This window comes from Grammomys surdaster, unplaced genomic scaffold (genome assembly GCF_004785775.1).
Source record: "Grammomys surdaster isolate TR1022 unplaced genomic scaffold, NIH_TR_1.0 129, whole genome shotgun sequence".
Taxonomy (NCBI): Eukaryota; Metazoa; Chordata; class Mammalia; order Rodentia; family Muridae; genus Grammomys; species Grammomys surdaster.
Window position 1 is genome coordinate 19,227,663 of NW_021604587.1, and position 27,849 is coordinate 19,255,511.

Genomic DNA, 27,849 nt, shown 5'->3' on the forward strand with positions numbered 1-27,849 from the left:
TTCCTTCCTTCCTTCCTTCCTTCCTTCCTTCCTTCCTTCCTTTCTTTCTTTCTTTCTTTCTTTCTTTCTTTCTTTCTTTCTTTCTTCCTTTCTGTACCTGTCCTGGAACTTGCTCTGTAAACCAGGCTAGCCTCTACAGAGATCCACCTGACTCTGCCTCCCAAGTGCTGAGATTAAAGATGTGCACCACCATTTCCATATTGCATCATAATTGACTCTCATAGGATAACACACATGTGCCACTGTGCTTAGCTAGTGTGACATATTTGAGTAGCCACCCACTCCAGTTTCAGGTTACAGACATGCATATTTGACTTGAGATACTTTCTACTTATGATGGCTGTTTCAAAACATACCCTCATCAAGAGTCAAGGAGCAGAGATGCTCACCTCTGTTCACCCTCGGAGTGTGGCTGTCCCTGGGAGGGCAGTTTAAGTCCCATGAACAAGGCAGAATAGCTTTTCCAAAGTTTGAGGAAAGCAAAGAAAAACAGAGCATGACAGCTGGACGTTAGCTTAGACATACAGGATGGAAAGGCCAGCGAGACCTCCACAAGGACCCGGGAAGAAACTCACACTGCAACTCTTGCAGATGAACTCACACAGTGTTTGGGACTTGTTTCAAAACAATACAAGAAGGATAGAAGGGAATGGACAAGGATAAAATAAGATATGAATTAATTTCTAAATTTATTGTTATTGTTGTTATTTTATTTTTTATGGATATAGGTGTTTTCTTTGCAGATATTGTCTGCACTGTGTGCACAGAGGCCAGAGAAGGGCGTCAGATTCCTTAGACTTGAAGTTACAATTGTTAGCATTCTGTCTAAACTCCACCCCCACAGTAAGTGGCAACAGCCAGGTATGCTCCTCCCCACAGTTACCTGGCAACAGCCAGGTAGGCGTGCCCACTATAAAAGGGGCTGCTTGCCCGCTCTCTTGCTCTCTTGCTCTCTTGCTCTCTTGCTCTCTTGCTCTCTTGCTCTCTTGCTCTCTTGCTCTCTTGCTCTCTTGCTCTCTTGCTCTCTTGCTCTTGCTTTTCCTTGTTCCCTCACCCTTTACCCCTTCCCTTCCCCCAATCTGCATGCTCATGGCCGGCCTCTACTCCTCTACTTCTCTACTCCTCTCTCTCTCTCTCTCTCTCTCTCTCTCTCTCTCTCTCTCTCTCTCTCTCTCTCCCACTATTAACCTCTTAACTACCCCCCCAATACCCTAAATAAACTCTATTCTATACTATATCGGTGTATGGCTGGCCCCTCAGGGGGAAGAGATGCCTTACCATGGGCCCACTGAGACATCCCCTTCCCCCATACGTCTCCGCATACTCACAGAACATATTCTTTCTCTTTTTATTTATCTTTTTATAAACACATCAACAACTGTCATGAGCCTCCGATGGGTACTGGGAATGGAACCTGGGTCCTCTAGAAGAGCAGCCAGTGTTTCTAAACACTGAACTGTCTCTCCAAGCCTGAATTGATGGTTTTCTTTCCTTTCCTTTTTTAAAGCCCGGAGAAGGATATATAAGCAGTCACATAACTCTTCCGCCTATTTATATATGTTTAGCCCTTCAATAGTAATAAGATTGCATTATGTGCACTGGAGATTTTTGCTGGATGTAATAATAGGATCTAAGTTTACACTCCTATGTAAAACAATAATCCAGACCAAATGTATGATGTAAGATACTGGACTTTGGATGATAAAAGACAGTTTTTCCCAAGGAATAGGAAGAAACAACACAGACACACACACACACACACACACACACACACACTGGGGAGGGAGGGTAGGGGTGGGTTGGGAGTGGAGATTAAGCCCTATGATTCCTCCTATGATTTCTAACATTTTCAGGCTGTGGAACAAGAAGGAAGAATCCAGACAGAGGTGGCAGGCTCTGAGAAGACTGAGCTGGGAACTCTACAGCAGAGACATGAGTACTGCATATGGAGAGATTACCACTGTCCTTTGTTCTTTAGAATTCTGATCAGGCCAAACAAACAAACCAAACCAAACAAACCAACAAACAAAACCCAATGGATGCTCATTCTCTCTAATATTTGCATATAACCTACATACCTCCTCCTGAACACTTTTGAGTATCTTACACTTTAAAAAGGTTACATTTATTTAGTTACTTAGTTTTTTTGTGAAGGGAGCATACACATACCATGATGCACATGGAGAGGTCAGAAGACAGCACAGCATTCAGGGGTCAGTTCTCTCCTTTACCATGTAGCTCACTGGGATCAAACTCAGATAGTGAGGTTTGGCAGCCAGAGCCTTCACCCTCTGATCCATCTGGCCTGGCTTAGAGGTCTTTAATCTCTAGTATGTTGTAAATTCTATGTAAATAGTTGTTATACTGCCTTGTTGAGAGAGTAAAGAACTCAGGGCTGTGGTTCTGTAGAGTGCCTGCTTTGCATATTTACTTTGTTTCATTTCCTGGCATTGAAGGAAATTTCTATCAGAATATCTGTATCTAATTTTGTGAGACTTTTTTCCACAAATGAAGGTTGGGTTTACAATTTTCTTCCATGTCTAATGAGACAATCACATGCTATTTTCCCCTTATGTTATTAATATGATTTAATAAACTTTTATAGACTAATTGAGATTAAAGTCCAAACTTTTTTTTGGTAAAATATATGCAAGATAAAGATACCATTTTAGCTGTTCAGTAACATCAACGGCATTCATGATTTTGTACAGCCACGGCCACTGTTCATCTGCAGAATCTTCTCCTCTTTCCCAGATGAAATTCTGATCTTGTATTTCTCCAGCCCATCACCATTTTCTTGTCCGACTCTCTGAGTCTGTCTATTCTAGGAACCATGGAGTTACACAGTATTTATTCTTTGCAGAATTGAAGGCTTCTTTTGTACTCTGCAGAACATCTTCACAGATCACCCGTACTGTAGCAAGTATCAAAGTTCCCTTCCTTCTAAAGAGTGAATCGTATTCTGTTGTACCGATATACCTCATGTTGTTTATCCATGCATCTGTTTTTTTGTTTGGTTTGATTTTGGTTTTTTGAGACAGGGTTTCTTCCTGTAGCCCTGGCTGTTCTTGAACTCACTCTTTATATCAGTCTGGTCTCGAACTCATAGAGATCCACCAGCCTCTGCCTCCCAAGTGCTGGGATTAAAGGCATGCACCACCACCTCCTGTATCTATGTATCTGTTGGTGGACATTTTTCTTCTTTCTATCTTTGGCTTTTGTGAATGCCAATGCTATAGACATTTGTGTATATGTTTTTATTTAATTGCTTTTATTTTAAACTTTATCTTTAAAAATTTATACACACACACACACAAATCATACACCAAAAATGAAGCAGGCTCAAAGACTATACAATTCAATGAACTTCTGCAAAGTTAAAATAGCCATTCAGAGTGGAAGCTGTTTAGTTTTTGAAATAGGGTTCTACTGTGTAGCCCAGGCTAGCTTGCAGTTCATGCTCCTCCCACCTCTGTGTCCAGAAGTGCTGGGATTACCGAACCACACCACCACACCCATCTCCTAACACTGTTGGTGCCTGACTTCTAGGTTATCTGGTACAAGTGGGTGTGAAGTGTTTGCTCCGTCTGGTGTTGACTTCTGTTTCTCTAATGACGGATGATGCTAGGCCTCTTTTGCTTAATGGCCATTTGCACAGATTGAGAGAAAAATGAATTCAAGTTCTTTGTTCGGTGTAAAACTGGGCTTTTTGTCCTCTTATTGTGGAGTTGTAAGAGTTCTTTACATATTCAGGATTCATATCCTTTTTCATTTAGCCTGACAATCAGTGGACTTATTTTGTGGGATTTTTGTTTGTTTTGCTTATTTTGGTTTTGTTTTGAGACAGGGTCTCACATAACCCAGATTGACTGAACACTCACTAAGTAGCTGAGGCTGGTCTCGAACTTTTGATCTTCTTGCTTCCACATCTGGTGCTGGGATTATAGGCATATACCACCAACCTGGTTTATTTCGTTCTGGGAATTGAACCTAGGGCTTTGTACATGCTAGGCAGTAACTCTACCAACTGAGCCACATCTGCAATCCAATTTCTATGTTTTGAGTAGAATATTTGAATCTGTTTACAATTAGTGAACTAGGCATCATTTGAAGAAAGAAAGAAAGAAAGAAAGAAAGAAAGAAAGAAAGAAAGAAAGAAAGAAAAGGAAGGAAAGAAAAGAAGAAAGAAAGAAAGAAAGAAAGAAAGAAAGAAAGAAAGAAAGAAAGAAAGGAAGGAAGGAAGAAAGGAAGGTGAACACAGAGCTAACTTGAAGACTTTCTGGATTTGGAAAATACATTCAGTAAGCCACAGACAGATCCATCAGCAAAATGTAGAACCCACATCAAGTCAAGGATTTAAGTACATCATCCAACCGAGCATTGTCTCAGGGCCGAGCTTTGCTGTGCCAGTGCCACCTTGTAGAATGTGAGGCCTAGTAGGCAAATGTAATTGTTGATCTAAGACATCAGTCCCACACTGCAGGAAAAAAAAACCCATAAAAAACATGATACACAGAATTAATCCATGAAAGTCATAAAACCCATAGCAATAATTCCCATATCTGATGTAAGGGCTCATTGAGATCCAGAATTTCTGTAAGTATGATGAGAAATACTGAATTAAAATACAAAACACAGAAGTAACTGATATTATTCCTACACAGGAGGAAAAGGCAGTCAGTATAAACTGCCCTTACATAGGCCTAACTGGCAATTATCAGATAAATGCCTATTTATAAGCAGGCATCTATTTGTAAATGATCTCAGAAATAAAGAAAATTACTTTTAAATTTAATTTTTATTTATTTATTTATTTGTTCTTTTATTAGTGTTTTGACACAAGATCTCACTAGGTAGATGTGTATGCATGTATGCATGGTGGCCAGAGGTCAATACTGAGTGTCTTTCTTAATAGCTCCCCAGCTTAGTTTTTGAGACAGGGCCTTTTGCTGAAACTGGGGTTCACCAACTGACTAGATTGGCTGGCTGGTGAGCCCCAAGGATCTGCTGCTTCTGCCACCCCAGCCCTGGGATTGGAGGCACACCACAGGCCTGGCTGCATTTTGTTTGTTTGTTTGTTTGTTTGTTTGTGTTACAGTGCTAAGGTAGCCCTGTCTGTCCTGGAATTTTCATGTAGAGAAGGCTGGCTTTGAACCTGAAGCAATCTTATCCCTGCCTTCCCAATGCTGGGATTATAGGTATGTGCCACCACACCTACCTACACTTTTAATGGAGGATATCGATAAAGAAATAGGAGTCATAAAAAAAAAAAAAGGTGGACTTTTAGAAAACAAGATGGACTTTTTGGGTGTGTGGTACCAATATCCTCTGTGTCCCTGACTCAGTTTGAAAGACAGGAACGAGTAAAATAGAAGTTTCAGTCAACAAACCAACCAACAAACATGTGGACGTTCCAGAGTGGGAAAAGTACACTGACTGGAAGGAAAACCTCATCAGAGGGCCACAGAGACTTCATAGTCCATAGAGCATGCCCTGTACGAGCATCAAGATCTCATTTTGGATTCCCGGCACCTGTAAAAACCAAACCAAACCAAACCAAACCAAACCAAACCAAACCAAGCCCAACCAAACCAAACCACCAAACCAAACCCCAAACCAAACCAAACCAACCAAACAAACAAAAAACAAAAAACAAAACAAACATGTAGCGGGATATTTTCCCACTACATTTGTACTAAAACTCAACAATTGGACTGTATGAGAGGTAGGTGGAGTGGGAGGAGTAAGGATAGGAAGAGGAGGGGCTAGGAAGAGAGAGAGGACCTGAGAGTCTCTAGCAGTCTAAGGTAGTTGTAATATCTAGGTTCGGTATTGGGTAACACCTCTAATGTGGGCATTTTGTTATCTGAGCATTACCAAATACATAAGCCTTTGGTTAATCCTTAAACTTTAGAGTCTCACTTCTACCGGGTACCGTATGGATGGCGGGATGGTCTGGGATCAGGCCGACCTTGTGGAGACAGCATGGTAGATTGGCAGAGCCATCTCGTGGGTGCCAGGGCTGGTGTTTCTAGCTGTGGCACGCGAGTGGCCTCTGGCCGCGGAACATGGTGGCAGAGCTAAGCAGAGCTGCTGCAGCTTAGATATCTGGCTCGATCAGCGGCCAAGTTTTAAATATTAACCGTAACACAAACAAACAAACAGACAAACAAACAAACAAAACGCAGCCAGGCCTGTGGTGTGCCTCCAATCCCAGGACTGGGGTGGCAGAAGCAGCAGATCCTTGGGGCTCACCAGCCAGCCAGTCTAGTCAGATGGTGAACCCCAGTTTCAGCAAAAGGCCCTGTCTCAAAAACTAAGCTGGGGAGCTATTAAGAAAGACACTCAGTATTGACCTCTGGCCACCGTGCACACATGCATACACATGCAGATGTACCTTTATATACATGTGTACACACACACATATGCACACACACACACACACAAACACACACACACGCTCAACAAACAGCCTAATATCAAATAGGAACTGGAGGAAGAAAAAACTAGTAAGTTGAAGGAAGCTCATCAGAGATACCATTTGATGTAAGGAACAAAGGAGAGCTAGAGAGACATTTGGGCCCAGGAAGGAGAAACTGATCCTTAAAACAAGCCATCAGCAAATGCAGGGTTGAGCAGCAGCCTGCCTGCCTCCAGCCTGCTCAGACTGCTGGTGGTGTGAAGGGACACTCTGCAAGAGGCTGTCCATTACCTTCTCTGGCTACTAGACAACAGGGTGGAGACAGTCATTGTTTGTAAGATCCTGACCTCAGAGCTGGGCTCCCTCCTCTGTATCTGTGAATAGATAAGTTCATTGTACACGACTCATTAACATTGCCTGGAAACACTTCCTTGGATCCATTTATAATTGTGTTCTCTGAACAAAACTATCAAAAACATCATATCTTTAAGGAATAAGAAAGTTTAATTCCTAAATTTAAGAATAATTCTTAAACTTATTTAAGATAATCCTTAAATTTCTTTTAAATATTTGTATGTAGAATCCATACGACCCCTGCATGCTTTTTGCACTTTATACAAAAGGATTTATTTTAATAATATTTACATAATAAATACAATTTTAATCACTAAGCTATTCTTTAACAACAGGGTCCCATGTAACTCAGGCTGGGCTTAAACGCTATACAGCCAAGGATGATCTTGAACTCCTGATCCTCTGCCTCTACTTCCAAGTCTCCGACGGCAGGTGTGTGCCACCTTGCTCATTTTATGCAATGCTGGAGATGGAAGCTCCCCTTGTGTGTCCTAGGCAAACACACTATCAACTGGGCTTCACCTCCAGTCCCTCAAATCCAATTTTAACAAAATATGCTGTACACTAAAGCATTCTAAAGCAGTGGTCTATGGGTTAAGATTTCTAGAAATAACTGCAGTTAAGCAGGTGAAATAAGCAATTGGGCAAGCTCTATGTGAAACAGAAGAGTAGTTTTGCAGCTTTCTTTTTAAAATTGAAAATAAAGGAAATAAAATCTAAATGGAGGAGCATTGTACGTTAGTGACATGTTCATGAAAGACTTCCTGACTTCCCATTTCTCCTCTAAAGTCAGCAAAGGTCTTTGGAGAAGTGGAAGCTGCTGTTGAGCAAGTTTACTGTGGGGGTGGCTGTTTTTCCACCGAGTCAGCAGAAGCCCCACTCGCTTAAGCCATTGATGCAGCATTTGACTTTGTGAATGAGGACAGTCAGAATGGGCTTGATTCTAAGAATACTGATGATACTTGGACCATTTCCTTAGGGGAATCTCTATTTTCTCTGGTGGACTTAGAGGCAGAGAGGTGGGCAGGGCTTACATTCTGACCTACCCTCATGTCCCTGTGTCTTAGAGGTAAAGCTTCCAATCATGGTGAAGGGACACGAAGGCTCATATGGTAAGTGACTAACCTGGACCACATTTGTGCAAAGGCAGAAACTTGCAGGCTCCAGAACCTGAAAGTTTGCTTGAGGTGAGGACTTAGGAATGTTACCCTTCATTCCGCACTCCCCAATAAGGCATCTCTGCCTAAGTGACTCTCTCTCTGTCTCTCTGTCTCTCTCTCTGTCTCTCTCTCTGTCTCTGTCTCTCTCTCTGTCTCTCTCTCTCTCTCTCTCTCTCTTTCTTTCACCTTCTCTCTCAATTTAACATAAGACATAAGAAGGAAAATATTTATTTCTTTTTAAAGAATATTTTTATTTACTCTTTAACAACTTCAGGTATATATATCATATATATATATGATACATGATACATACATATAAATGATATATATATATATATCAGGTATATCTACCATATATTATCCTCATACCCTCCCTTTTCCCTCCCACTCTCCCAGCACATCCCCTTCCAAACTTCTTGTTCTTTCAAAAACAAAACAAAACAAAACAACAAAACAAACAAACAAACAAACAAAAAATACTCTAAGTCCAGTTAGTGCTGCCTGTGTGTGAATTGGTGTGGGGCCATCCATCAGAGCATGGGCAACCTAATGGTGGCACACCCTTCCTCTAATGGCTCCTCAGCAATGGGTGGGGCCTCACGAGTCCCTCCCCATCCAAGCTGGGATGTTGATTGACTTGCTCCTATGCATCCCATTGGGAGTGCATGAGTGCAGTAGCCACGTCCTGTCTAGAAGACAGCATTCCACAACAACCACCCTGCCGCAACAGCTCTTGCTTTTTCCCACCCTCTCTTCTAGGATGTTCCCTGAGCCTTGAGGTAGCTGATATCAATATTCCACGTAGGACAGCACCCAACGATCACTGTCAGCTCTGTAGAGGTTCCATGCCACTGTGATGACAGCTGCCCAGTGTAAAAAGAAGTTCTCTGAGTCAGGTTAAGTGCAGCGCCCAACTATAAATGTTTAGAAGGCAACTTGATCATAAGTCAGGGAAGACATTTGATATGACAAATGTTGTTGGTCTTGTACTGTGTAGGAAATGAAACATCAAGCAAGTTTGCAAGGACAAAGTTCTTTCAAAACTCTGTCTCATCCCCTTCCTACACAGGGCAGTGTAGCAGAAGATACTGGTGTCTTGCCCAAGGAAATCAGGCATGCATAGCGTCTAGCCAACCCTTTCTTCTGGCCAGCTGGGTCTGCACTTTATTTTTTCCTCAAAGTCCCTTACATCTCTTATTAAGAAAGGGAAGAAAGAGCTAGAACAAGTAAAGAAAAGAAAGGAAGGAGGAAGAAAGAGAAGAAGAAGAAGAAGAAGAAGAAGAAGAAGAAGAAGAAGAAGAAGAAGGAAGAAGAAGAAGAAGATTATTCCCCCCACCGCCACACCCCACCACCAGGCAAGTCTCACCCTGCAGCCTGTGGTGTCTCGTGTTTGTTTATTCCCTTCCTTTTGGCCTCCCTGCCCTATTCCAAGCTTAGCAGAACACAATGACCTGACTAGTTTCTTCCTATTTCCTCTCTCAGGCTTTTACTTTGAAAACAGACTGAGTCTATACACAGAGAACAGGAAAGGGTCTTTTTTTTAAAGATTTATTTATTTATTTATTTATTTATTTGATGTATGAGTACACTGTCGCTGTCTTCAGACATTCAGACACACTAGAAGAGAGCATCGGATCTTATTACAGATGGTTGTGAGCCACCATGTGGTTGCTGGGAATTGAACTCAGGACCTCTGGAAGAGCAGTCAGTGCTCTTAACCACTGAGCCATCTCTCCAGCCTGGAAAGGTTCTTTATAGTAAATGTGAAAGACAGTATGGCAGTTTGGGAGAGAGTGGTCCCCACATTTTCAAGTGTTCAAGGCTATGGCTGAGAACACCATCCACGCTGGTGGAGGAGAAAGTGTAATAACAAGCTTTAATGCTTAAATAGGAATTATTAACAAGCGGACTCAGGAAATGGCGTTACATAGAAATAAGAAATTTAGCTAAAGGATATGTCTTGATTTGCTAAATCAAACTTTAAGACAGGTGGCTTACTAATGGGCTTGACCTGCATGATTTAGAAAAACAAAAGAAATACAGTTGTACTTCTAATTCTAACACAACTTATGCTTGCTGAGGCTGTATCTTGTAATGTAAAACTTACTAGCGTGAACTCTAAAACATGTGGTTACTCACAGTCTCTAGACATGGGTCAGGAGCAGGTTACTCATTCCAAGCAATGGTGTTCTGGCCTAGACATGAGAATGGCACTGGTACCCATAGTGTAAGACACACAGTAAAGGGAGCAGATATACACAGGGCTGGAAACAAGGCAAGTGCTCAACACGTGGTAGCCGAGCCAGGAACCGAGATGGCAGAACGCTTCAGCCTATGCCCTGGGCCTGCCCCACTTACCTCCTGTGAGTGACAGCTTTGCAGTGGAAATGTGACTCACTGCTCAAAGGCTTCCACATCTTCTCAGAGCCTATATAATCTTGAATCCTTTATTATTTTTATTTTTACTCATGAACTCCTTTTAAATTATTTACTTATGCACTAATTTATTGTGTGTGTGTGTCCATGTGGAGGTCAGAGGACATCTTTGTTGGTTCCCTCTTTCTACCAGGTCAGTCCTGATCGGCAAACTCAGGACACTGGGCTTGGTTACAAGTACATTTACCAGCTGAGCCATCTTGCCAGCCATTCCTCTATGGACTCCTGGGATGGTTTGTCCATGTCTCTCAAAGCAATGGTAAGAATGGGCATAGGAACTGTGGTGAGGGCCAGCCATTAAGGAAACTCCTTTGCAAAGAAAGGTATCAGAGCTGCTGGTGGCAGCTCTCTTTCCAAATCTGAAGCACGCTGAACACATCCTTCTTCATTTGCATTTTATTAGGAAGTCATCTCAGACAATCAGTTGTAAAACCTTGAACATTAAACAAGTCATTTTTAACACACACACACACACACACACACACACACACACACACACACACGATGCATGGAGGCATGCCAGGCTTCTCATCTCACTTTACAAACACTGGTACATTTAATACTGTGGAAAACAACTTTAAAAAGGCAACATTGATTCTGTACAAATGTTAACACTGAGGGATACATTTTGAGTTCTGCAGGGTCAGTGAAATAAGTCATCTTTTATTAAAATATAATATCCTTGTCTCTTTCCACTATATACATATATATAGTCTCTCTTTAAATAAATATATTATGTATTTTATTTATATTTTTCTTGTGTATGCATGTTCATGTATGTGCTGGTATGTGTGTATGTATGTGTGTGTGTACAGAAAACAGCATCAGATATCACTCCTCAAGTGCCGTCCACCTTTTTTCTTTGAGACAGGGCTCACTTGGCCTGGAATTCACCTGGGTAGCTGGCCAGTGAGCCTCAGAAATCCACCTGAGACCATCTTCCTAGCACTGAGATCACAAGTGTGTGTCACCACATTGAAAGTTGTGTTATGTTGGATCTGGGGATCAAATTCACATCCTGGCACTTACAAGTCAAGTACTTTACCAACTAAGCTGTCTCCCCTGGCCTCTGTATTTTATTCTGCACTTCTTTGGGATCTTGAGATGGGATGCAAGGCAGTCCACAGGTTAAGCACACAGCTGCTGAGCCACACTCCCAGCCTCGCTACTGGTTTACTTATTTTTAAATTTATTTCTATTCATATGACTGTGTGAGAGTATTCCTCACGTGTGCAGGTGCCCTCAGAGGCCAGAAGAGAGGATCAGTCCTCTAGAACTGGAGTTACAGGTGGTTGTGAGCAGTATGATTTAGTTGCTGGCAACAGTATAAAAGAAATCTCTAAAAAAAAAAGTCCTCTCTCAAGACCTTGGTTATGTATTTATTTGCAAAACTGACTCAACAGCTTTCACCTGGTGTTGTCAGGCCATGGACTCTATTTGGTAAAGAAAACAAATACCAAAACATCAGGTATAACCAGTGTGGTAGTTTAAATAAGAATGGCCCCAATTAGCTCATACGTTTGAAAGTTTGGTCTCCAGTTGGTGGAATTGTTTAGGAAGGATTAGGAGGTATGGCCTTGTTGAAGGAGTTTTGTCACTGGGAACAGGCTTTGAGGTTTCAAAAGATTGGTGCCATTTCCCAGAGTGCTCTCTCTCTCTGTCTCCTGCTTGCTATTCAAGATGTAAGCCACCATAACTGTTCCTGCCACCATAACTTCCTTCTGTAATCATGGACTCTAACCCTCTGAAACTGTGAACCTAGTTAAACACTTTCTGTTAAGATTGCCTTGGTCATGATGTTTCATCACAGCAATAGCAAAGCCTCTAAGACAACCGGATCCCGAGAAGCAGTATTTATGTGGTTCTGTCATGTTTCCTCTCAGCTGGTCTCACATCGGAACTTCAGAGTCTTCTGAGGAGTCATCTGCAAACAAAAGTTCATCTGGTGATGGGCTCCCCAAGGGTAGCGTACTACAGTGAGACCAGGAGGCGCCATTTTTGGTGAGTCTGTCCTCCGGTAAGACACCGTCTTTTCCAGGTGTGACTGTAGCAGAAGGAGTGTTGGCCACATCTTCCCATTCCTCATTGCCCCCATTCAAGATGTATCTTTCCTCATGAAGGTTGTTCTCGTGAACTTCTGCCGTGACCACGCTGACGGCAGCGCCTGGCGTGCAAGAGGCGATGATGGAGTCAGGATCAATGTTCATGTCTAGCCCCGCCAGTGAGGACCCATTGGCTAGGCCCTCGCAGCTCTCTAGCAACTGGGTATTGATGTAGATGATGGATTCTTTGTCCTGTGCATCAGGCAAACTCTCAGAGAGTTTTTCCAGCTTCAGCCTCAACACTGAGAAGGTGGGTCGGTCCAAGGGGTCAGCACTCCAGCAAGAGTACATGATGTCATACCTGATGATAAGAGACACGTGAGCGTTACCTGGCACAGTCACAGAACCTGTGGTACAGCCACCCCTTCCGCCTCAACTAATGTTTAATTTCATTCCATTTTAATCAGCATTTGCTCCACTTTTTATGGAAATGAATGAGTTTTGGTGGGAGGTGGGTGGGAAGTAATGGTCTAATGGTTCTTCAACTTTTAAATGTTCCATGTGTTGTATAAGTGTGTGTGTGTGTGTGTGTGTGTGTGTGTGTGATAATATGTACTTGTGCATGCAAGTATAAAGGCTTGGAAGGGCATCTGATATAAGGCTCTATCCCTGTCCATTTTATTTCTTTGAGACAGGATCTCTCACTAAACCAGAGATTTGCTGTTTTGGCTAGACTGACTGTCCAGGAAGCCCAGGAATTCTCATGTCTCTGCCCTTAACAGCACTGAGGTTGGAGGCTATGCCAAGCTTTTTACATGGTTGCTGGGGACTGAATTCAGGTTATCATGCTTGCTCAGCAAGTACCCTTACCTACTAAGCCATCTCTCCAGCCCCTTGTCAAAAAAAAAAAAAATCTGTTGTTAGAAATAGAAGCTGCATCTGGCAATTATATCTACTTTTGCAAATAAAACAGATTCCCTGTCCTTTTCTTATACAGGCTTGGCAATCAAACCAATCATACTCTCTGTAAATAAAGTTTTATTAGAACACAGCTATGCCTATTTGCTGTCTGTGCTTTTACTACATTTGTAGCATTGAGTGGTTGCTACAAAGGGCCCTCAAAGCCATAGGCCCATCTATGTGAATGCTTAGTCTGCTGTTGGTGTAACTGTTTGGGAAATACTAGGAGGTGTGGCCAAGATAGAGGAGGTTTCAAAACCCACACCCTTTTCAGACTTTCTCTCTTTGACTTATGCTTGTGCACAGTCGTGGACTCATCTCTGAAACTATAAACAAGCCCCCAATTATATGCTTTCTTTCATAAGTTGTCTTGGTCATAGTGGCTCTGCAAAACAATAGAACAGTAACTAAGACATTTACCAAACAAATAACCTTCATCTACACCATTAAACTGAGTTGTTACCCAGAGCTAGAGTGGCACATGAAGGGGGACTGAGTGGTAAGTACCGTGTACCACTCCATTCCCAGCTTCCCAACAGTTCCGTGTAAATTATAGTCCATGCCCTGGCCTCACTGGGAGCAGCAGGGAGCAGAGGAATGAGGTTAGGGTTGGGCAAGCCCAATACACAAGTGCTCCTCAAGGCATTTCTGCTGAGTTCTACAGGGGCATGTGTTGCGGGAAACTCCATCCCCAATAACTAGTATCATTAAGGGTTGCAACTGAGGGCCTCGGGAAGGAACTGACAACAGGAAATTGCTGGGCTGAGAAGGATTCACACCAGCATTTCATTTTGAGCCTTTCCCTGCTTTGGGAAATTGATATTAATATCACTGGATAAGAAAACTAAGGTGAGGGGCTGGAGAGATGGCTCAGTGGTTAAGAACACTGGCTGTTCTCCCAGAGGTGCTCCTAGACCCAGCATGGCAGCTCACAACTATTTCTGTAGTGCTATGGGATCCAATGCCGTCTTTTGGTGTGCAGATGTATGTGCAGACAAAACATAAATACATAAATAAATAAATCTTTAAAAAATACAAAATCAAACTTAATCTAAATTATCTGATGCATGCTGATTACTGGCTTTCTTAGGAACAAAAATGTGCAGTTCCCACAATCTATAGATCCTTGGGCTAAGTCTAGAGTTAGTCCTTACACACAGCACACAGATCTCATCCGTGCAGAAGTTCTCATGGCCTTTCATTGACCTATTTTTGCAGCCCTTACCAGGGCTGTTACTTGGTTCTGGAACTTGGAAACTCACACACATACAAAGGGATGGGACCTCAACACAGGACTCCACTCTGATACCTGCCTTGCAGTCCTGAGTTTCGTCTTAGCCTTGGGAGCTCCGTTGAGTCTCTAAGTCCCTCTCAGTAGCCAGTCGCTTAGACCAGGCTAACAACATCTAGCTCTGTTTTGGAGGTTTTCACTGCATCAGTCAATCTGCAAGACTCCAACTTTGCACAGAGCCTTGCTTGTTTGCCCACATAGGCTTTGAGAAATTCAGTCCCCAAGGACATAACATCCTTTTCACTTCTGTGTTGAGGTGCTGGGCTGTTTACTTCTCTTTCATTTACCTCACATCTTAGAAGAAAGTGCTTAGTGACTTATCTTTATAGAGAATAGTGGCAGTACCGTCCTGAAATTTATTTTCCTTTCATATCTAATACTTTGTGAGTATATAAATATAACATTGTGTGATGTGTTACATATGTAATTGTATATAATATATAACATGTGAGTGAATGTGTGTGTGTGTGTGTGTGTGTGTTATAAGATAGAACCTTGTATATAGCCTGGGCTCCCCTCAAACTTTTGACCTTCCTGCATAAGCGTACCTCACTATGCCCGTCTTAAATATGGCCTTGAAAGATACCATAGGGGCTGGGAAACCACAGGAAGAAGATATCCAGAAGCAATCCATGACCAGATTATGATGGTAATTATATGTCTGTGGAACTTAGGATGTTACCAGGGCACGTGTGCATGGTAGGCAAGTTCTCTACGGCTGAGGTACCTCAGCTCTGATTATAATCTTTGAGAGATCACTTTGGTTGCTGTCTAAGCAATGAAGGAGGACCCTTGGGTAAGGGAGATGAAGGTTCTGCACAGAGCACTGTATTTATGTCATGATGTCATCATGATGGTAATGCAGTTCTGGATTTCTGTGATCTGTCAGTATCAGCAATGAGAAAAGAAGATAGAAATTCTAGGGTTTATGTATATAATATGTATTTGTATTATAGGTGTTTTGCCTGAATATATGTCTGTGTGCCAAATGTGTGCAGCCCATATATCCCAGAAGAGGTCATCAGAGCCCATGAAACGGGAGTTATAGACTATTGTGAGCTGCCATGTGGGTGCTGGGAATTGAACCCAGGTTCCCTGGAAGAGCAGTCAGTACTCTTAATTGCTGAGATATATCTCCAGCCCTGTTTTGTTTTGTTTTGTTTTGTTTTGTTTTGTTTTGTTTTGTTTAGACAGACTCTTAGGATGTAGTCCTGCCTGCCTTGAAACTCACTATATAGACTAGGCTGATCTCAAACTCACAGAGATTGGCTTGCCCCTGCTGGGATTAGAAGTGTGTGCTCTCATGCCCAGTGAGAAGAATTCTCATTGCTGAAGAGTACCTGCTGGCCAACAAGACCCTGTGGGGGAATAAAACTGCCCTATCAGAGGATGAAGGGTGGATCTCCATGCCATGGAGGAGCACTGTGGACAGTTGGCAGGGACAGTTCTGAGGGTGCCAGGGAGACCATAAATTGCTCAGCTAGGCAGATGTCCCATAGACACTGATTAACACACCACAGACAATGGCATCTTGGGCAGTAGGAAGCAAGACTGACAGTCTAGTCACTCCATGGTAGGACTGTGAGGAGAGGTGACTCTGGGGGTTTGGAGTAGAGAGTAGGGGCCTAGGGGCTCTGTGATTTATATCTGTTTATCCTTTTCTCTGTTTCTCCTTCCTTCCCTGTATCCTTCCCTCACTCCCTTCGTTTTACAGTGATGGAGACTGAACATATGACTTTGTGCAGGCTAGGCAAGCTCTTACCACTAAGCTACTTTCCCATCTGATATTGCCACATTTCAGGCAGTTAGCTGAAAGCAGCCAAAGACACACACACACACACACACACACACACACACACAGCACACTCATCCTAGTCATTCTTGGACTCTGAGACACTCAGAATATTCAGTGTGTGTGTGTGTGTGTCCGTGAGTTTGTATGCATGAGTGTGTCTGTGTCTGAATGTGTGTGTCTGTGAGTGTGTGTTTATGGGTGCAAGTATGTGTGTTTGTATTTGTATCTGTATATGTGTCTGAGTGTGAGTGTGTGTTTCTGTGTCTGTGTGTGTCAGTCTGTGTGTGAGTGTGTGTGTTTGTATGTGTAAATATGTGAGTGTGAGTGGGTGGATGTGTTTGTGTGTGTCAGTCTGTGTGTTTGTGTGTGTAAGTATATGAGTGTGAGTGTGTGTTTGTGTGTGAGTGTGTGTGTTTGTGTGTGAAAGCATATTAGTGTGAGTGGGTGTGTTTGTGTAAGTACATGAGTGTGAGTGTATGTGTTTGTGTATGTCAGTCTGTGTGTGAGCGTGTGTGTTTGTGTGTGTAAGTATATGAGTGTGAGTGGGTGGGTGTGTTTGTGTATGTGAATATGAGTATGTGTGTCAGTGTGAGTTTGTGTGTCAAGTACAAAAGTTTCTTCTGGGGTGCTATTGCTTGTCGACATCCACATGAGGAGTAGAGCCTGCTCCACTAGCCTGATGACCACATCACATCTGTCAGCCCAGGGCATGCAGAAATCAGGAACATGGGGATGACAGCCTGTCTGCAACCACCTGGGTCCCCAGCCACAGGGTGGGAGCTGACTCCACCAGCTAAAAGTGTTCTCAGACACCACCAGCTCAGCAGTCTCTTGTTTTAGTTCGAAGTGAAACACATAAAAACCACAGTGAGACACAGCTTGGAACTCACTCAGGCCCACACTGACCATTGCTAATGTCAGAATCTGCTGCTGCAGGGGGAACAGTGGAGAAAGAAACCACCACAAAACTTCCTGGGCAGTGTGGCTGCACAGCAAGGCTTCCTCATTTCCAGAAGCCAACGTTTCATTAACGCAGCCCTCTTCAAAATGACCATGAAACCTTAGGACTAATTTAATCAAGGCCTTAAGATATTCTCAAGAGATTTGCAGCCTTTGTTTCTATTCGGTATCAAATATCTTCAACCGCAAAGCAGGCTGTGGCTGGGAACAAAACAATCTTCCTTGTGTTTGGCTTGGAGTCTAAGCCATAGATGTACCTAGGAGGCTGTGTATACAGGCTGTGACTTGGCCCTGTATGCCAAATGAGCCCGAAGAGACAGAGCCTGGGATGGGGCTGAAGGTCTTGCATATACTTACTGGCACCAGCATCCCTCATGCTGTTCCATGACAGAGCTAGCTTAGGCCTTTGATTTTATAATGTTCTTGTTAAATATGCTGAGAATATACCAAGCCTGTGGTCTTTGGTGGAGACTCACCAAAGAGTGTAAGTCACCACTGAAGACAGCACTGCAGGACATTGTCTTGACAAACTCAGCAAAGTGCTTGGGGAGACCAAACTAGCGATGAAACTGTGGTGATGCCCCAGGTGATAAAGCGCTTGCCTATAGGGATGAGGACCAGAATCTGGGTCCTCAGCAGACATCTAGAAGCCAGGTAGTTTGAGTGGCTGGCCCATGTTTCCAGCCATCAGCATGTGAAGACAGGGGATACTCAGGGGTAAGCTAGCTAACCAGACAAGCCAAATCCATAAAGTCCAGGTTCAGCAAGAAACACTGTCTCAGTAAATAAAAGTGGGTGGGGCCATTCCCTAGTCAGGGGATCCTTGGTTGTATGAGAAAGGGGGCTGAGGGACAGCAAGAATTCCTTACTCTCTGTTTCTTACTGTGGATGTGATGTGACCAGCCCTGTCAAGCTCCTATGGCCTTGACTTCCCTGCCATGGTGGAAAGCACCTTGAACTTGGAGCTGAAATAAACCTTCCCCCACTTCAGTTGCTTTTGTCAAGATACCACAGTTCTCCAAAGAACATACACTGTGTGGCTCATGATATGAGGTACAGAAATGTCAAGCCAGCTGCCATGGTCACACATGTGAATAATTATTGGACAGGGCCTGTCCTGGTCAACCCCAAGTCCTGGGTCTTTTCCCCATGATGCTTGACATTGAAGATCGAGAGAGAGCTGTGTTGGCCAGATGTTGTTGGCCAGATGTGCTCTGTGACGGGAAGTAGGAAAACTCACAGCTAGCCGGGCATAGGTCTTCCAGGGAACATTTTAAAACACAATTTCTAGACCTGCTTTGTACCAACAGCACTGCACCCTCTAGGCATAGGGATAACAACTACATTGTCAGAATACTTCCCAAGCAATCCCCAGGGCCAGTTTGTTCTCAAAGGCACAGGTACAGATTTACATTTCCCAATTAAGTGTGATCAGTACATTTGAAATGCTATAGAGAAAAAGGATTACTGGGTTCAACGTGAGTAAGGATGAAGGATCCCAGAATCTAATGTACTACAAAGTGAACCTATTCATTGGTGTCATCTACTTCCTAGTGATGTCTATGTTGTTGTTTGGAAACACACACTGGTACCTTGCCTTGACTGTGCCCACTGGTGGAGACTGAGACCTTTTGGATGAGTGAGCCACAGGGAGTTTACAGAAGCTGGGCATACACCTGCATTAGGAATGTCTGCTGGCCCGAGGCTTCTGCAAGAGGCACTCTCTGCAAGGTTCTCCGGCTAACAGCAGACCCCACTTGCACAGTGTTTCCTGGGTTCTCTCACAGCCAGGTAGCTGCCCCATGCAGAAAGCCCAGCGACACAGGGATGCATACTTACAGTTCATCCAGGCAGTCCTCGGGCTGCTTCAGCCTGTGGCCGTGGAGAAGGTAGTCATACATCTCATGGTTCTGAACTCCGGGATAGGGAGTCATTCCCCGTGTTGCTATTTCCCACATGGTCACGCCAAAAGCCCACTGAGAACAAAGGAACAAGAAGTTAGGACAAAAGTCTTCCCACAAAGGCTGAATGGACTTTTTCATGGGGAAAGGTCATTTCCGTAAAGCCCTGATGATGAAGCACACAAGGCTGTAATTATGTCTGAGGCCCACTGTTCTCCTAACACAGCAATACACGGGCCGAAGCTCCATAGCTAACCGTTCTTACTAAAGCTGCTCTGGGAAAGTTGGCTAAAGGCAGACGGAGCCTCATCCCATATCACCACTGCTTACTTAGTGCGCTGCGCTGCTCTGCTCTTACTGTGGACATATTTTCTCTCCCCGGGTTTGGATCAAGGGAATAATTACACAGCACCTCTTATACGGTATATGGGTTCTAAAGGCTACTGAATGAACTCATTCACTTTAATGTGACTATCTTAGTTATGGGCAATAAGTCATTCATTTGTAGCAAAGAAACCTGGGAATCTCCAAAGGTCATATGCAAAGCAAATGTGAGGACTTTACCACAACCTACTAGTTGCCCTGAATTAAAGATTCTATGTAAAGTGAATAAATAAATTAATGAATGGAAAAAATGAAAGCCAGGTATAATGGTGTACATTTGTGATCCCAGCTACTGGGGAGACTGAAGCAGGAGGATTGGGAACTCAAGGGCTTTCTAGGTGACACAGATAGACCTGGCCTCAAAAATAAAAGGTAGAGAGGACTGGAGAAATGCCTTAGTGATTAAGACACTGACTGATCTTTCAGAGGATCCAGGTTCAATTCCTAACTCTCACATGGTCACTCACAACCATTTCTAATTCCAGTTCCAGGGGATCTGACGCTCTTCTGGCCTCCACTGGCACTAGCCACATCACAGTGAACAGACATGTGGGCCAAACCCACACATTTTATTTATAAAAATAAATAAAAAGTTAAAGGGGCTGGAGCAATGTCTGAGTGGGTAAGAACACTTTCTGCTCTTGAAGAGGACTCAAGTTTGGTTCCCAGCATCCATTTTGGCTCACAGTCAGTCACCTGTGATTGGCTCAGGCTGCAGGGGTTGTGATGCCGCTGGCCTCTGAGAGCACCTGCATCAGTGTGCACGTATCCACGTACAGATCTCATACCTATACACATAATTAAAATAAAGTTAAATCTTAAAAGTAAAGAAGAGGTTGTGAAAGTAGCTAGTGTTCTCGTAGCACGTGTGAGGTCCCGGGGTCAACACCAGAACAACAAAAGGCAGAGGAATGAGTGAATAAATGAAAGAAAAGCATGGTCTGAGCATGCTCCCAACCCTCAGTTTAATCAGAGCGTAATTCCCTGCATCGCCAGGCTCAGTCATTTCTCTCGGTGTGTCTCTGTCTGTCAATCAAAGCTGTGTACATACCACGTCACTTTTGCTTGTGTAGACTCGGTCTGCAAGGCTCTCTATGGCAATCCATTTCACAGGCATTTTGGCAATTCGGCCTTGGCGGTAATAATCACCACTGTAAATCTTCTTTGAGAGGCCAAAGTCTGCCACGCAGACAGTCATATCATCCCGCAACCTGTGAGGGGTAAATTTTGGTCCTCAGTAACCTTGGGAGCAGAGCATGTAACCCCAGGCTTGTACCAGATGCAGCTCAAAATGGATGAAACCTGACTAAAGAAGACATGGGGAGATTGCAGATGTGAATCAGTTGGGAAAATGCTTGGCTAGTATGCACAAAGCCCTTGGTTTGGTTCCCTAGCACAGCATAATTGGGAATAGCAGTGCATACTTCTAACTCTAGCACTTGGGAGGTGGAGGCAGGTAGAGAAGAAGTTCAAGGTCATCCTCAGAAGCTTGTCAAGTTCAAGACCAGCCTGGGATACAAGACATCTTTATAGGAGGAGAAGGGAGAAGGGAAAGAGCAAGAAGGTAAAAGGAAGGAAGGAAAATGAGGAAGAGAAGGAGAAGGAAGAAGGAAGAGGAAGAGGGGAAGAGGAAAAGGAAGAAAAAGAAGGAGGAGGAGGAGGAAGAGGAGGGGGAGGAGGAGGAGGAGGAAGAAGATGAAATAGAGCCCATGAGCCAAGAGCTTGGGGTAGGAAGCTGCTTTGAGGTCAAAGACACAGCAAATAGTAGGGAGAAGATATTCCTGCATTCCCATCACTCTGGCCTGTGCAGGGCTGGACCAGCAAAGGCATCCAGGCACAGTGACTGGAGGCAAGGGGATGGGGTGATGGGGTGGGACAGAGACATGGCAGAGCAGGAGTGGAAGGAACAGTAGCTCTTCCTGGTCCTTTCATGGACTGCATCATGCCGTTGCCATCTCTCTGGAAGCAGCACTAGACCTGTGGACCAAGCTTGGCGGTGTGGAGGCATAAGGGGAGGCAAAGTCTGGAGAAGTGGGACACACACGTCAAAAGATGGAGCTGAAGGATTGCTGGGTAATGTGGGTGGCTATTGGAGGATGGAACTGGAAAATTAAAAGGAAATAAATTGGAGTCATAGCCCAACCAGTAAATCAGGTACTAGACAAGAAGGAAAAGGAGGAGAAAGAAGGCAGAGAGAAGAGAGGAAAAGAGAGGGGGAGAAGAGGCAGGTGTCTGAAATATCCTAGTCTGTTTGACATTAACCCCCCCCCCCCTCTTTCTTCCTTGACAGGGTCTCATGTAGCCCAGGTTGGCCAGGAACTTGCTGTGCAGCTAAGGATAATTCTGAACTGTGGATCCTTCTGCCTCTGTCTCTTGAGTGTTGAGAGTACAGGTATGCACTCCCAAAGGACCCACATTCTTAGTTCAGGACAAACTAGACAGGTAGTCCTCCTACCTGGTAGGAAAACATAAAGGAAATGTTAAAAGAAAAAGAAAAATTCATGACTCTCTATTCACAGTCAAAAAACAGTAACAAACCCCGAACCCCTTGGGAGTTTTAAAGATTCGGTTAAAAGGGGAAGGGGCTGTGGTTGAGGTGAGTAGCCAACTCTACAACCAAACTCTGACTAAGACAAAACCACAGGGCCACTCCCTCTTCTCACAACAGGCAAGCTAAAATCAAGGAACAGTGAAGGTGTTTGCAGATTTACATCAGGTGGTTCTAGAAGTCAAAGCAGGTAAAGAAATAGGGAAAATTCAAGTCCAAAGTTCTCGTGTAAATTCTCATAATTCATCATCTGCTGTGGTAGAAAAGTTTCTAGATATTTAAGGTATGAAATATTATCACAAGGGTTGGGTAGATATGAATATAAGTTTCTGGAAAGAAACTACATCTCCCATCGAACCGTCTAGAAGGCTGATTGTCTTGTTAGAAGTTCAATGATCCAGGAGGAGCAGTTGGAAAGTCACAAGGCAGAGTCTAACTGCAATCTATCTTGAGTTATCTTTAGCTCACTTAACTGTCAGTCTCTGCTCACCTTTGTGTCTGTCCAGTGATTACCAGAGGAAACCGCTCTGGATGTATTAATTTAGCAGATCAACCAAGGCCAGGAATGTCATCATCCAGCATCTGAGGCCTCTAGCAGAAGTTTCTCCACATTGCTGTAACCCACCTACCTGATGTTTCCACCAATGTATTTAAAAGTGTGTTGATTTATGATTTTCTTTGTTATGTTAGTGTAAAAACCTGAAAACAGTTACCACTTTTGAATATGCCATTTGAGGCCATTGACTCTGTATTCTCAGGCCATGGTTACTCGACCTTGAGTCTAGAACACACTATTTCTTAACCTCCGAGGAGAGAGCTGTGTGTTGACAAAGACATGGGGAAAAGTCTTTAGGATTTTCATTATTGTTGTTCAAGTTATACTATGGTTAACTGACCTCCATATTATTGTGAGTCCAAGCTAGTTGATGGCAAAAGACCCTAAAGATCACACCTAGTGTCCCTAGCCTAGTGACAAGGAGAAAACAGAACTAATCATAAGAGAGCATTGGATACTAGCCAGACACTTGGAGGCAGAGACAGAAAACTCCCAAGGAAGAATCACAGCGATAGAAACCCCATACAGAGCAAGGCACCCTGTCTCCCTCCCAGGCCACTTGCCCTCCATAACCTAATAGCAGGTCACTCCCCACCCTGTGAAATCTAATAACCTGCCTCCCCAGGATGGCCCAGGTTCTTACATGCAGTTTCGAGCTGCTAAATCCCTATGAAGAAAATTTCTGTTGCTCAGATACTCCATTCCTTGGGCAATGTCCATCATGAACTTCAGCAGGGTCTGCAGAGGGATGTACTAAGGGAAGGAAACAAGAAAAGACATTAATGATTTAGAAGGAAAAGCTGGCAAGCTACTCTCACCAAGGGGAAACCATGCTGCATTTATTTTTATTTTATGTGTATAAGCATTTTGCCTGCATACATGTATGTACACCATGTGTGTGTCTAGCATCAGAGGAGGCCAGACAAGGGCATCTGAACCCTGGACCTAGAATTACAGATGATTGCAAGCCACCATGTGGTAATCGAACCTGGGTCCTCTGCAAGAGCAGGGAGTGCTCTTAACTGCTGAGTTATCTCTGTAGCCCTGGAAATGGTATTCTTATTTCTTAAGTTGTAATGGTGACACACAAAGACAGATCTTTCCTTTCTATATCATTAATATATTTTTTAAACAGACACTTTGTCTGGAGACAAGGTCTTCCTACACAGCTCAGACTAGACTACAACTCAAGATCCTTCTGCCTCAGTTTCCCCAGTGCTGGAATGACAGACATGAGCCACCACACCTGACTCAGAAATAATGCAAAAAAAAAAAAAAACCTTCAAAAAATTAAAAAGGAATAAAAACTCTAAAAAACCTCTTGGAAAATACCACATTCTTTTTGCCTTTAAAATTATTTCAGGTGAAAATATTTTGTATATTTCCACATTTTATGAGGCCAAAGGTGAGCCTCACATCCTGAGACTCCTGGGCCAGAGGACTACTCCAGGCAGAGAGGACAAGAGAGGGGTGCCTGATAGTTTGTTTTTAATTTTCTTTACATCTACCCACTTATTTCGTATGTGTGAGGGAGGGAGGGGTTGCTTATGCCACCATGTACATTTGGAGATCAGAGGACAAGCTGTGACAGTCAGTTCTCTCTATCATGGAACTGAACTCTTGGTTTTAATGAGGGAAGAGGAGATATTCTAGGAAAGGGGCAGATACTGGGGGGGGGCAGGGAGCCAACTTGATAGGAAATGTTTTTAATGCTGTATTCTTGCTATCATTTTTCATTCTTCCTGTTTCTCCCTCCCTCCCTTCCTCTTTTCCTCCCTCCCTCCCTCCCTCCTTCCCTCCCTCCCTCCCTCCCTCCCTCCCACCTTCCCTTACTCACTCCCTCCCTCCCTCCCTCCTTCCCTCCCTCACTCCCTCCCTCCCTCCCTCCCTCCCTCCCACCTTCCCTTCCTCTCTCTCTCCCTCCCTCTTTCCTCTTATCCTCCTCCTCCTCCTCTTCCTCCTTGTTGGTGTGCATGGTACTAAACAAATTTGATCTCTGGACCTTACAAATGCTAAGACAGCTCTTTTTACTTTGAGCTATTGTGAAAGATAGTTTTCTTCTTCTAGACAGCAAAAATTAGGCTAGCCTTCACCCTTATCTTTGAACTAAAATACAAGCATGCACCCTGAAATTCTAAGTTTATTCCCTCTGGGGCCTTTACTAAAGTTTCAGCCATTTAATGTTTTCTCTGTGTTGTAAAAATCAGACAAAACTGCTACGAGTAAACGCCCTCAGTGGGCTGGGGATGCAGTTCAGTGGGAGAGCGCTCATGTGGCATACACACAACCCTGGGTGTAATCCCCGGCACCATCAGCCCCTACACACACACACACACACACACACACACACACACACAGAGAGAGAGAGAGAGAGAGAGGGAGAGGGAAGGAGGGAGGGAGGGACAGACAGAGAGAGACAGAGAGACAGAGAGAGACAGAGAGAGACAGAGAAACAGAGAGACAGAGAGACAAAGAGACAGAAAAAAGTAAGACCCAGTCTCAAAACAAAAACAACAATAAAAAACTTCCTGAAAGAACAAAAGGAAAGAAAGGAGGGACAGAGGGAAAGAGGGAGAGGCAGAGAGAGAGAGAGAGAGAGAGAGAGAGAGAGAGAGAGAGGAGAGAGACCCTTCCAGGCATTTAGAATAGGATGATGGCTAACAGAGACCTTTAAGTAATAACTTGAATAACTTGATGCCTTACTGCAGTCATGGCACTAAAGAAAGTCTGACCACAAAGTTCCTGGGAATCAAGAATCATGAGTGCTCTGTCCATGGCACCTATTCCCCCACTATTACCCCTCCACATGACATTGGATTTGTCACGGCTCATTCTCCAAGGACTATAAGGTTTCCAAAATGGTGTACACAAGGACACCGTCTTTGGTTTTGGTTCTTCCCTGTGGTACGGGGAGGGAACTCGGGGCCTTATGTTAGACAAGCTCTCTACCAGTCAGCTCTAGGCTTGAGCATTACACATTTAATGACATATTTCGCAACTATGACAGATGCCAATTATATGGAACTACGACACCATAATTATCCTCTCCCTTAAGTAACAGAGTTACAGAAGAAGGTTAAGGCAAAACACAGGAATTTTGCCTCTTCTCTGTTTTAGTTTTCTGGATGTTAATTTCCAGGAAATAGCAATCCTATTATCATTAGTAAGTAGAAGATACTACTAATTTGTGATATTTTTCCTGTAATAATTTCATTGTTCTTGGAATCTGTGACTAAAAGTTATTTAAAAGATAGTTGCAGAGAGTAATTTTTAAATGAGTCGGGATGACCACGTCGGGATGACCGCAGGTGTCACAGCAGAGCTCCTGCCCTAGGGAGAATAATCTGAAGGTGAGACAAATGACACAGTCTCAGCAATGACAGAATAAAAATACTCAGGAATGAGTTTCACAAGACGTGTACAACTTACATTCTGAAAAAAAAATATGTTGGGGAAAATTTTAAAAATCCAAATATAAGAATTTATCTTCCACATATGGCTTAGAAAACTTGGTATTACGATGTCAATAGTGCTCAGCTTTTATATTCAATATAAACTCTGTTCCAGTGCCAGCCTGCTTCTTTGTAAAATGTAATGAGCTAATTCTAAAATTCCACAGGAAATCCAGGGAACACAGAATATCCTCAACTTGAAGATGAACAAGGCTAAAAGACTCAGACTTACTAAAGACACTAATTAGGGTGGCGTAGTAAGAGGGCAGGTGTGGACACAGCCACTGATGAAATAGAATTGGCAGTTGAGTGCCGCAGAGATGGCTCAGTGGGAACCGCTGTGTATGTAGACAGAATGAACACTTGAGTTTGAGTCCCTAGGGCCAACATAAGGCAGGGCAAGGCAGTAGGAGCTGGGCACTCATAAGGTGAGATGGGAGGCAGAGACAGGAAGATTATCAGGCTCTCAGGACAGCTAGCCTGAGGTACTCAACAGAGAACAAAAGACCCTGCCTTAAACAGAGTGGAAGGTTGAGATGGGCACCGGAGGTCCTCCTGCGACACCACACTGTGCTGGGACAGTAGGAGTGTGCCACCACATCTAGTGTTTGCAGTACTGAAGGTAGAAGCCAGGGGTACAAATGGTTCCAGCAAGCACTCCACCTCCTGCAACTCCAGCCTTCAAGGACGGTATTTTACAACCCTGAGAATCTTGGAGGGGAGTACATCAGAGGGACCTGCTCGTGACTGGACTTGTATGGGCCATCTTCTTTGGGGCCGAGACTGTGTTAAAGTATTTTGCATTACTTGGAGGTCTTTCTTAGTCACCAGCCTCGTAACCAACTCTAACAGGAGCTTTTTTTCTCTTTCCTTCTCTTTGAATACTTTAAACTTTTTAAAAATTACATTTAATTATTTGGGGGCATATGTATTCTTTCATATGGCCCCTGGGGATCAGACTCAGGTCTTAGGCTCAGTGTCATGCATCTTTGTTTACTGAGCAGTCTCCCTAGCCCCCTTCTCAACACTTTAAATGGGAGAATTGTGTAGTATCTCAATAAAGTTATTGCAAAGAACATGCTGTTCTAAGAAAAGGGATGGGGGAGGGGTGTGGGAATGGACAGACACAGAGCTGGGGAGTGGAGAAAAATGGACCCAGGAGAGGAAAAGGACAGGCTTCTCCCCTTTGTCTCTGGATGCCAGCACGTGACACTTAAAGCCATCTTATACTGCATGCAGTACCAGCACAGATGGAACGTCCAAGGACGAGGTGATCCAGACGCCTTATGCTGCAGTCAGCTCACATCCCCTGTGGAGCAGTGTGACCTCTGGCTCTGTATCCCAGGCTGCCCTTGTACTTGTGGTCCTCCTGCTTCAGCCTCCTCAGCATTTGGGATCACAGGCCTGGGACACCAGACCCTACTCTGTAGCTTCTTTCTGAAGGTGATTTTTAAGTTGTTTTTGGTATGACATGCTAGTAAAAGTCAAGTTCCTTCCTGCAGATCCAAAGGGCAACTGCAGGACACCTTAGCACCCCTGTCTATCCTCCCTGCTGTAGCTCCTCCCTGTCCATCCTCCCTGCTGTAGCT

The 27,849-nt window shown here is 43.7% G+C and overlaps 1 protein-coding gene across 1 annotated transcript in view; it reads right to left on the bottom strand.

Annotated features, from left to right (window-relative positions):
- Positions 1-10,751: 10,751 nt before the first annotated feature.
- Mertk (MER proto-oncogene, tyrosine kinase) overlaps positions 10,752-27,849 on the bottom strand; it is a 105,846-nt gene continuing 88,748 nt past the window's right edge. Inside the window, exons 16-19 of the mRNA XM_028755613.1 lie at positions 23,452-23,561; positions 20,756-20,915; positions 19,259-19,395; positions 10,752-12,774 (exon numbers count right to left, since the gene is read on the bottom strand). Coding sequence (XP_028611446.1) covers positions 12,261-12,774; positions 19,259-19,395; positions 20,756-20,915; positions 23,452-23,561 — 921 coding nt within the window. The 3' untranslated portion in view covers positions 10,752-12,260. The remainder of the gene's footprint in view (positions 12,775-19,258; positions 19,396-20,755; positions 20,916-23,451; positions 23,562-27,849) is intronic.